Source organism: Rattus rattus, chromosome 6 (genome assembly GCF_011064425.1).
Source record: "Rattus rattus isolate New Zealand chromosome 6, Rrattus_CSIRO_v1, whole genome shotgun sequence".
Lineage (NCBI taxonomy): Eukaryota > Metazoa > Chordata > Mammalia > Rodentia > Muridae > Rattus > Rattus rattus.
The window spans coordinates 17,797,303-17,809,702 of record NC_046159.1 but is presented as its reverse complement, the minus strand read 5'-3'; the positions used below and the strand labels follow the sequence as shown (position 1 = coordinate 17,809,702).

Here is a 12,400-nt window from a genome sequence, read left to right as displayed (position 1 = left end):
ACTGAGACTGAGGTCATATACCTGTAATCCCACCACTGAAGAGTCTGGGGTGAGGCAACTGCCACCAATTTCAAGTTACCTTGTTCTGCATGAGTTTCAAGATATCTGTAACTATATACTGAAAAAAACCTGGACTATACTTTATTCATATGTAACATTTGCTTTACAAGTAGATGGATATCCACATAAAAGCCCAGGAATGCTATCTAAAATTTAGTTGTTTGAGTTTGACAAGAGGAAGGAAACAAGGCAGGCAAAAATAAGTGTTTTTACAGTTCAATTCTGCTCTTTTTGTATTGTAAACAATGTAAATATAATGCTCAAACATTGAATTAGACTTTCCTAGATGATTATGAGAAATAGATACAAGGTCTTTCAACAAAAGAAAGTAAGTGTTTCATGTTTTTCCATTTACTGATTCTTGCCATTTCAAAATGTACTTCTTGAATTTGTTTCATTTACTATCTAAAAATCCATGCTTTGACCTTGCTTCAGGAGAATAAGGCTTCAGAAATCATGTGGAGTTTACTGACTTGGATGAATTTTATTTTGCTAATAGCCACTAAGGAATAAAAATAGTAAAAGTGTGACTTTTACCAATTCTCTGATGTCAACAGGCAGGTAAAATTCTTTTTACAAATATAGGGGAAATGTCTACTACATTGAGCATTATTGAGAAGCTTTGGCTTGATATATCCACACACTGCATCTGCTAAATGGGTTGTCATGTGAAAGTCCCTGTGTCAAAAGAAAGAAAGGAAAAAGAAAAAAGGAAAAGACAGGTTATTTTAGGAATACTACTCATTAGGCATAAGTTTTATTGTCACAATCTAAAGACATAAATAGTTGTTTATTTCCATGGATACTACCACCTTCTGATGATAGCTGCTAAATAATAAGCCCTAGTATGGGGATTTTTTATCTTCTTCCTTAACAGAAACATTAGAGATGGCTCAGCAGTTAAGAGCAATTACTGTTTTCCAGAGGACCTGTTTCAATTGCCAACACCCACATGGTTTCCCATGGTGATCTGTAACTTCAGTTTCAATGCCCTCTTCTGGACTCTTAGTACATCACGCATTTACAAGGTGCACAGACAGGTGAAGCACACATTTGCATTTACAAACGATAATAACATAACAAATAGAAAAATATAAAGGTGCATGGAAAGAAATTCTTCTTTGTTCACTGTAAAGGAATTTTATTCTAACAATGTGGCTGTTCCGGCAAGGGACCACATCCAAAGACCTTAAAGGTCTGTGTGATTCAGCTGCAATGGCACAACTTTAATCTCTCTGGCTGGAATACAGACACGCCCTTATCACAGACATTAATCCAAAACAATGAAGGTAAACTTGGTGTGTAAAAAAGTAGTCCTGCTTTAAAATGTGTCTACTTGAGGGGCAGACAAAGTGATGAGTCAGAGAGTCTATGTCGAAGACATGATAGAATAAGTCAGAGATAAGATATGGCCAACTCACATGAGAGGAGCACAGCAAAGACAGGCTGCTTAAGAGCAGAGAGACAGGGGGCGGGGTGTGCATGTATAGCAGTTTTATATAGACAGGTTGAAGAGAAACACAGGTGAATACAGATCAAGCTAGAGAATAAGAAGGAACCAAAAGATTGGAACATATAGCCAAAGCCAAAGTCAGTATGAGGCCAGGCACAGCAATTTATTCAGAAGCCAATAGATGCTCAATTGAATTACTCAGCTTGGAATATTAGATTATACAGAGGCTAGAAGCTTTCAAGCCTGGGTCTAGAGATAGTTAGAATAGGTAAATAAATGCTCTGGACTCAGCCCTAGCCATATACTTCCACATCTTGGGTACAGCTTTCAGCTCATTCCTTCATCTGAGGAAATAAACATGACATGTACAATTCCTTTAAATTTAGCTGTAATATTGCATAAGATTCTATTTATAGTAGTGAACTAAAGATATGATCAAAGTCACAACCTTCTTCCCTGAGTCTATTAGATGTAAATCAACTATTAATTAAGTATATGAAATAATAACTTACAAATCCGAAGAAATTTTTTCATCCTCCTGATGTACCCACAGGAATTGACCTCCTTTTTTACGTAATCCAACCCAATAGCTATAGTTCAATCGTGACTGAATAAAGTTCTGTGAGAAAATTAGAATTTTAGTATTCCTAGTAATCTTGCTAATATCATCTGAGACATTATACACCAGGCTCAAAGTCCAGCTACATTAAATTTAGAATTTCTAAATATCAAAAGACATTTTACAAACTGTTAATAAACGTCTCCAAAAGTTGATTTGGAGATCCTCGTAGTTATTTAAAGGACAATAAAGACATATCGTAAGTCAGAACAAAGAAATTTGTTCAATATGAAAAATGGGCAAGAGACTCAAGAAAATATTCTTGACATGTTGCAAGCATATATAGGTCAGTAAACAAGACATGCCCATGGCAAATAAGACAGTCAAGTTAAAGTTGTAATGTTATGTTTTCCAATTTATTAACTCAGGGGAGATAGAAATAGTGACAGCAGAAATTTCTTGGTTGTTATGATCAGAGGAATATACTTACTAAAGTTATTGATATCACATTGAAGAGTATTGGGAAATTATTTAAATTTTTTATATACCCTATTATGCAATAATTGTACTATAGTTATGGTAGACAAAGAGAAGACACATAAAAAAGTATTGCACAGAAAATGAGTTTGAGAATATTGGTATAAAAGCAAATTACGATGACTAGATAAATGTTGGCAGAGGTATTGTTTTCCTAATTTGTTCTTGATTGTGTCAATAAAGACAGCAGAAGCTAATTGTTGGGAGAAGGAAAGAGGTGGGGTTTCCAAGTCCCAGGAAGAAGAGGCATGGATGCAGAGGAGAGAGGCTTTTTGTCTAAACTTTGGAGGGAGAGGCATGAATGCCATGTAAGGCCTGGGGAGAGCTAGAACCAATGGCACCGTCTACGACCCAGTAGAATTCTGATGCAGGATTGCCAGTAAGTTTAGGGCAATAGATTCTATGCCTCCAGCAATTGTGTTTTCTGGCTAGTTTTAAAATATTAAAACTTTCTATTGTTTTCCAACTGCAGTGATAAGGTGAGCAGAAGAAAAAGGGGGCAGCCAGGGTGGTCGGTGGCTTGGTGGAACTAGCCAAGAGAGATTGAGGGGATGATCTCAGATCCTGAGAGAGACCAGCTGCAGTTTGTTATTGGAGCCAAGCCAAGAGCACAGCCCTGGGAAGACGATGGCATGGATATTTTAAAATTACATGCAACAGATAAAGAACAAATAAATTGTATTTGTGTCATATATAGTTTTATTTAGTGCGAAACATGAAAACTATAGCAATTTTAAACCAGTTCACATTTGTAATCAGCATATTAACTTGCATTTTCCTTTGTGTAGATCATACTACCTCTCTGATGATTTTCTATACTGAAATGATGAGTTTCAATGTCATAATCATTTGTATTCCTTTCTCTAAATGATATATATTGTTCATTTCAAATTTTTCTTATACATGACAATATATAGCAATGAATTTTGTTGCTAAAAGTAATATACTTTTATATATTCCTCTCTCTCTCTCTCTCTTTTGTTCATGTACAGAAACATACACGTACAAACAGAAAGAGAGAGAGAGAGAGAGAGAGAGAGAGAGTCCACACAGTTTTCGTTATGCTGATGTATAATTAATGTTTACAAGAGAAAATTTGAATACATAAAATGCATGGAAATTATAGAAACATATCAAACTATACATTTATATCTCTAAAACCACATAAGTTATATATTCATAAATTTACTCATCTACATACATCTTCTGGAATAAAAAGTAGATGTAGACTTCACATCAACTGTGTAAGATATTTCCTCCCTCTAGGCTGCCTAGCACCCCATCTCTTTTCCCTGGGACTTTGATGACAGTGGTGCTACTGAGTAGGGTCCACTCTTTCCTCCTTCCTAGACTATTCTGTAATATCTTCCTTTTCTTGGACCTTACCACTATAAGACCATGAGGTAGTATGTGTTTTCTTCCTGCCAGACTGCTCCAGTGCCTTTTGGTTCCTTTCCAGAAACCTAACACTTGTGTACAGGCATAGCCATCTCCTTTCTCTTCACAGTCAAGACTACCTTCTTACAACAAGTCCCCATATTGTTGTTTCTGTCTCATAGGGACTGTTTCTTCCTCCCTAGCTATCAACAATCCTGTTTGCCTTCATAAGATTCCTGAGAGAACCATACCGCAAGTTCTCCGGGCAATGTGTAGTCTACAAGTTTCCTTCTAAAACCCACAATAAGAAAGGAAAATAAGAATTATATACAGGAACTAGAGAGATGGCTAAGTGGTTAAGAGTACTTGCTGCTATTTGCAGAGGATCCAAGTTTGATTCCAAGCACATGCATATAATGGCTCACATCCACCTCTAAGTCCAGGTACATGAAATTTGCTGCCAATGAATAGTCTGACTTGAAACCCATGCCATGAGAGACAGCAAACCCTTGACATTATTAATGATATTCTGCTATACTTGCAGACAGGAGCCTAACATAACTGTCCTCTGAGAGGCTTCACCCAGCAGCTAATGGAAACAGATGCAAGAGATCCACAGTCAAACATTACATGAAAATCAGGGACTTTTACTGAAGAAGGGGAGGAAGGATTGAAGAAGCCAGAGAGATCAAGGATACTATAAAGAATCAACTAACCTGGGTCCATAAGCCTCGCAGAGAGGGAACAACTAGCCAGAAAACATGCATGTTTCAGGCCTAGGCCTTATACATGTATGTAACAGATGTGAAGCTTGGTCTTCATGTGGCACATCTAACAGCAGGAGCAGGGGCTATCTCTGACTCTGTTGCCTACCTTTGGTTCCCTTTGCCCTAAGTGGGCTGCCTTGTCTAACTCAATAAGAGAAGATGGACGTAGTCCTACTGCAATTTGATAGGCAGTTTAATATCCATGGGAGGCCTCCCTTTCTCTGAGAGGGGTGGGAGAGGAGAAAGAGAGAGGAACTGGGAGGAAAGGAGGGAGAGGAAGCTGTAATTAGGATGTAAAGTAAATGAATATATTAACTAAAGAAAAAAGACAAGGTATAAATGACTGTAGTTGCTATGGCACACCACTCAATATTAAAGCAATAATTGCTAAAAATAAATCCATTTTGATTAGTCGTGTTAATGAGCATGGTGTTCTATGTATCCTCCATAGGATACGAGTAGAAACATTTCTAAAAGTAAACATAACGTTGAAATGTAGTGCCTAACTTGAATAGTTGGAAATAGATCTACAGAATCAACTAGAGTGACCCTTTCTTTCCTAAACATTGGAACTAATAACAAGTGTTGCAAATGTATGCAAAGAAAAAAAGTCTTTTCATCCTAAGTTATGAGTAAAATAAAAATTTTTCCTGGAGAATGATTCTATCTTTTATTTTTTGTCTTTATTTTAAATCCTATTTTTCCTATGTTCAATGACTCATGTTCTACCCTAGAAGTACATGTTTTCCAGGTACTGATGGCAAATGAATAGAACTAAAAATTAGTTACCTTTTTATGGGAACACCTGTATCATCAAAGCAAGCTTTTCTGAGTTGCTTTTCATTAATGATAAATAATCTTCTCTAGCTAAACTGTGAATGGGCAAAACAAATAAAATGGCTGAGCATTACCCCTTGATGCCCACACCAGGGCTCTTTCTTGTGACATAAAAACATTCTTATGGGTATTTTTTAAAAAATCTGTACTTGTCTCTCTTAAGGTAAGTCTGTACCAACAACATATGCAAGTGATTCTGTTAAGCAGCAAAGAAAGGCAAAAGAACAAAGATGATTATCATAGCACAGCACAGCTGAGCCTACTTCTTTTCAAACACTTATGTGATACACACCTGTTCCTCTCTACTGTCAATCTTAGCAAGATGAGAACCCAGGAGCCTGCAGGATGCCTCACTTTCATCCCATGTCTTTTCCTCTTCTGAAAAGTAGTAACACTTTTCTCCACAGCAAAGCCATCTTCCTTGACATTTGTAGCAGCCTTTTCCTTAAAATAAAAGCAACCATTATCCTCATTTCAAGACATTGAATATGAAACATATTTCATTGTTTTCTCTGTATTCAACTCCACAGAGTAATTGCATTTGCATAGAAAACCTCTTCTGCCAAGTTTTAAGGAAAGAGTATTGTGGATACAGAAATGGTCTCTGACAGATCTGAGGATTTTGTTATGGTTTTAATAAATCTTAAATTCTCATGGAGAAAGACACCAGCTTTATGCATTTTTATCTGCAAGAGGAGACCCATCAAAAGGAGTAATTTAGGTGACAGTAATGTAGTAATGTGAGCTGAAGGGCTCTACATTAGGTAAATACACCCACAGTATACACGCCCAGTATAGAACAATAGAAAATGATCAATAAAACCAAGGTGACAACCAATAGCAATTTCTTCAGTGAAAGATAACATTAACTGTAACAGAAAAAGATGGATTCAATAAAAAGTAAACAAAACTCAAATCCTGAAAAAGTTCAACTAAAAGTTTTAAGGTCACAATTTGAAAGGGGGCAGAAATGTAAATGCCATTAACAGTGTGCTATCTTTCAGTTCTAGTTCCAATGCATACCTGTTGTAGGTGGTAAAGCTGAAGGATCTACTACTTCCATTGAGGAGACAGCATTTTTATTTGCATCTTTCTCACATTGAATTTTGAACTTTGATGTGCCCTGAAAAACTAAGTCCATACTATGAGATTAGAAACACAAATGGCAATCTGTAGGTGGGAGGCCTCTCCACTGTAATGGAAATGAAAATGACTTGAGATGAAACAGGGTGTTGGGACCACTCTTGAGAGCACTCTAGAAACTGGTGTTGCTCCTCTGAAGACTGGCTGACACCCCTGGCAAATTTCCAGGGGCCATTCCATATAGAAAGTACGTACTCTAAACACGAAAATCATACCCGCAAGAGTGGGACATGGGTGTCAGTGGCCATCATAGGAGCAAACGGACTGTTTTTGGCAGTGTTTCCCCGACGGTGTACACCCACGTCGCTGTCACAGGCTCTGGTTGCCTGTTCGGGTTCCTCTTCAACTGATATCATGTATGGATTAAAGTGAGTTAGATGTTCGATGCTGTCTCTCCACCGGATGTCACACAGACGATCATCTTTTACTCGGTGATGGAGCAGAGCCTATGTCCTACCTGTGTGTGTGTGCTGACGAGCAGCCTACTTATGGTTATGAATTTTCATAAATTTCAGCATGGGAGGAAATATTTACAATTAAAATACCATGTCATGAATTTTTATTAGATTGAAAACCTGCTGCAAACTTTTAAAAATACCATTTTTATGATGGATTGTGTAGCCACATGTTGGAAATAAAGTAACCAAGTGTAATCAAAAAAAACCAACTAAATAGTGAGGAACTAGAGATACTTTTTAAAATGTTTTTATGTTACTAGTTATTTTGAGTTAAATAAAAACAAACAAAAGTATGTATTTGAATTTGTCTTTTCCCAGAATTTTACTAGAAAGGCAGAGTATGTCTCTTTCCACATATGCACAGAAGTACAAGCGCTGTCGCATTTTGCATCCACGTGGATTTCTGATCTGGTGGGTGGTAAATTACCTCATCCATTATTACGCTAATGGGTTCTCATTAAATACTTCACGATTTACCAAATTAAAAAAATGTAAAAAATAAAGACCAAACATATACTGGTATGCTACTTGAAATATTTTTTTTAGCTGATAGTGGTGCCCGTGATCCCAGCACTTGTGAGACAGCTGCAGGAGGATTGCTGTAAGTTTGAAGTCATCCTGGTTTTGATAGCTAGTTCCAGGTCAGCCAGGGCTACATAAAAGACCTAGTCTCAAAACCAAGACAAAGATAAATCATTCTTTTTTGGAAATTAAATTGCATATGAGCAATGGCCTTTTATTTTATTAGTCATTTTAAATGTGATATATGTCTTAGAGGTTAAAGGCAGCTCCAGAGCGCTGGCTCCTCTAACAGGTCCTGAGTTCAATTCCCAGTACCCATGTGGTGGCTCACAACCATCTGAACCATCAGTACTGTAGTCCTGTGAGATCCGTGTGTATACATGAAGACGAAACACTCATAGACATAAAACACACAAACAAATCTTTAATAAAATGAAATAAATTTTTGGAATATAAAAAAAGAAACACAAATGGTGATAACTGACCACTTTGCTACAATTATTTAATTGTGATTATAAATAGTAGATGGGGTTAAAGTATAGCAAGAAAAATATAACAGATTTTAAAGTGCTAGAATATAATACTGTTAAACTACCACTATTTATAACTTGCAACATGCTACGTTAAAGCATTTATAACATTAATAAAACAAAGTTCTACTAAAAATAGTCTATAAACTAATTTCATCCTCTATAGTTTATTAGTCCATTTAATGTTTACATGTGTAGTTTAATGGATCTGACTACATAAAATGTAAAATGGAATCAAAGAATAGAAAGGAAGTCATGCAGCTATTTCTAATGTGCAAAGAAAACCAAAAATCTCTGTTAGAAATCATAATCTTGGGGATTTTGAGGTAGCTCAGTCATTAAGGATTTTATTACTCTTGTAGACAACCCAATTTTGGTTCCCAGTACTCAAAACAGATTATCTCAGAACTGACTGAGTCTCTGCTTTGTCTTTTCCAAGGCTCTCTCTTGGCCTCCTGAGACTGCACTCACTTGCATACATTTCTTAAAATTCCTCTTACTTTGTTATTTTATTTTATATTATCATGCTAATATTCATCCACATTGTTACATATTCCTGTAGCTTTTTTCCTGAGTAGTGCAAATATTCCGTTTTCCAAATCCATTCAATAGACCATATAAATCAACATACTTTCAGCACTTGCTTAACCATAGCTAAAATAATAAAATTTTCCATGCTCACTGATTTGTAACCTTAACACATTTTGCCCATTGCAATCTGGTTTGGTTTACAATGTGGTTCTACCATATCTATACCAGCAACAAGCATTAGTGCTGTCCCTCCTGATCAAAGTCCCATCTGTGTAGACTGTCGGATTACTTCTACCAGCTTGCGTTGCCTGATACTAGATAGCTGCATTTCCAACTATCTACTAGTCAAATTTTTATGGTTCCTACCATTGATTTTCATTTTGTGTTCATTTTTACTAAGGCTCTTCATCCTGCCCTCTGGTCTTCTAACATCCAGCCATTCCTCTTGGTTTTGAAAATTATTTTCATGATCTGCCTTCCATCTCCTTTTACCATGGTTTCATGCATTTTCTTATTAATGGAACACAATTCAATGCAATTAATATTTCTAATCTAGATATTTATCTTAATCTCGTGTGTATTCTGATGCTCTGAACCTCTTGACAACAGCTTCCTATAAAGAAATAACTCAAACCTAAGCTTTGTGGGTATATTCCCTGATGTGCCATATGCCTCTGAATTATATATATTTACATATAAATATAAACACACACACATATATATGTATAACCTTAGCATTCTCATATTTTTTCTAGCATTTAAGACAACTTTACCTGTAAAGATACACGAGCCTGAGCCTGACATGAAATTGGATTGCTGATTCCATCTTGTCCCTTCCTCACTTGAACAAGTTCACTCCAATTGCCCTATAGGTCACCCATTCTTCCTGTTTTTCCCTGTAGGACCATGACTTCTATCATGATGCTAACATGGCTAATCATGATCAGTTAATTTGTCTCCTGAAAGAATCTCCTTCATATGCCCACTCATTTCCTGTCTACTGAGCCTGCGCTTTCCCAAGGCATTATCAGCCCATGTAAATTGAGTCATGTTCCTCTTCATTTATAACCATCGGATGGTTATTTTTATTTCATTTGGCGTCCAGATGAACCCTAAAGTTCCTTGTCCTGGTACAAACAAACATTAATAAGCAATTTGCATGCCCTAATGTATGTCTAGCTTGCTCTTTCACTGCCCCAGAACAATCCACAAGTCTCTAAATATTTCCCTTTTTCATGCTGCTCACGGAACTTAGGTGGGTCTTATCTATCAGTGCCTTAATTCTTATTTATTTATTACTCTCTCTTCACCAGGAAGCTTTCTTAACATTGTGATGTTTTTTATGAGCCACTCACATAACATCTCTTCATGCCCTTATAGTTGCACTCATTTCATTTTAAAAACTGATAAACTTTTCTACACACCACCACGCACATATATATCCAGTAAATTCATACAAAGCTCCTTTTCTCCATTACATTTCTGTGATATTGGTTTTATACATAAACTAAATTTTCATTAAATGAATAAAACAAATAATTTAAAGCAAAATGTACTTAAACAAACAAGAACAATATACTGAAAGAAATTATAGAGTACAAATTTTCTAATATGTTAGAGGCATATGTATTGCTGTAGCTCTGTAGTCTCAGCATTAGGAGACAAAGGCAGGAAGGAGCATGTGGAGGTAAAATACAACTTTATCCAGGTATGACAGCCAAGCTTTTAATCCTAGCACAGGGGGACAGGAGGGCAAGTGGATCTCAGTGAGTTCCAAGCCATCCAGGGCCACCAGAAAGGATCCTGTCTTAAACAAAAAAATTAATGAAATAAGCAACTAAACTAAGTGATTAGATATGTATCACAGTTGGTAAATGGTGTTGTGCTCATGGAACAAAGTGGTCAGGTTTACTCTCCTTTGTGGTTCCAGTGCTTCTTCAGGAAGCTATGAACTTGAAGTGCATATGCATATCATGTTTTATTAAATGGCTTTCTCACTTTCCCTACAGCATACATCCTGCTTAATGGAGTGTTTTGTTAGATATTTGTATGATTTTTAAAATTTAATTTATGTTGTTTTATGTGTGTGAGTGTTTTGCCTGAGTATATGTATGTACACCATGTTCATCCAGTGCCCTTGTATACCTGAAGTTAAATCTTCCTGAAACCAGAGTTATAGATGGTTGTGAGTCACCATGTGGGTACTATGAACTAACCCAGGTCTTGCTAGAGCTGTGTTCTTAATCACTGCAAAAACTGCAAGAACAAATGCTCTTAACCACAGAGCCATCTCTCCAGTCTCTTGTGTGTCTCATCAGTGGCTGAAAGTCAATCTAAAAATGCCCAGGTTATAAGCACATAAGAAAGAACAACCTACCTAATCTAAGAAGCTCACTGAAATTTTACATGTTGAGACTGTATATAAATTTCATATACATGTGTTTGTGTGTGTGTGTGTGTGTATTTGTGTGTATGATGTATGTGTGAATATGTATGTGTATCAACCTGAATCATACTTACTCATTATATTTCTGTGTAATTATAACAGTATACTCATTTACATATCATAAAACCAGTAATATAAGATGCTACTAATATCTTTATCACTATTATCAGTATCACCAATACCCGTAACTGCTAGGATGTCTACAGAATTTTAAAACTTACACTGGTTTAGCAGTTATAGTGCTGTTTCTTAGCTCATTGTTCCCATAAAATATTTATATATCATACTCACACAGATATCCCAAGACTATGCTTGATATCAGAAGACAAAGACATACTGTTCCCAGGATCACAACACTTATGCGCCATGGATATTCTGCATGAAATCAATAGTCAGAATACATAACAAATAAGAAAACCTTGTAATTAGAGCAGGACGGATGTTTTTCAATGAGGTTTGTGATTTGATCTCCTCTTGTTGGTTATTCACCCATAAATATCTTTTTCAATAAGAGAGACAGACATGTAACATCTAATGTATATGGACATGACTAATATGAGTTCATCTTTTTAGTATTTGATATTATGTGTTCTACACACACACACACACACACACACACACACAGAGTCAGGTAGAAAAATGTTACCTCTCTTTTTCTGAGTTGGCTGGGGTTTGTCCTTACTCTTCAGTGATAATTTCAGCTCTGCATATGTCAGTCTTCCCTCATTCATTTCTGATAGCTGCTACAAGAAGGAGAACAACAAACAACTTTACAAGTATATGAGTCTAGGTGTCTGTAATTAATATATACTTATTTCTACATTCTATAAACCAACAGAATTATTTAAAAATCATCTAATAACTTAAGATAACATATCTAATAACTGTCACAGACTATTATCTAATTGTGATGAATTTCATATACTAATATTCATCTTTCCTTCACAATGGTATAATTATTTCAACTAATAGTGGGAATACTACCATAAAGTAATACAGAGTGCTATGTAAGAAGAATGATCAGGAAAAAGTGAATTTTTCCAGGAAAATAAATTATTTTTACAAGTTTTGTCTGTGACACTTTACACCAGAAATTCAACACAATTAAGTAATGTTCTGTGACAGTTGTTACAAATATTATCTTGAGCTATTAGACAATTTTAAAATAATTCTACTGGTT

General features: G+C 36.0%; 1 protein-coding gene across 1 annotated transcript; it reads right to left on the bottom strand.

The window, feature by feature from the left end:
• Window positions 1-541: 541 nt before the first annotated feature.
• On the bottom strand, window positions 542-11,957 carry LOC116904554 (natural killer cells antigen CD94-like). The gene is made up of 6 exons (XM_032907349.1): window positions 11,867-11,957; window positions 11,512-11,595; window positions 6,614-6,721; window positions 5,883-6,034; window positions 2,026-2,132; window positions 542-738 (listed from the first exon to the last, which is right to left on the bottom strand). The coding sequence occupies exons 1-6, from the start codon at window positions 11,949-11,951 to the stop codon at window positions 594-596; spliced, it is 681 nt and encodes a 226-aa protein (XP_032763240.1). The 5' UTR covers window positions 11,952-11,957; the 3' UTR covers window positions 542-593.
• Between the last annotated feature and the right edge of the window lie 443 nt (window positions 11,958-12,400).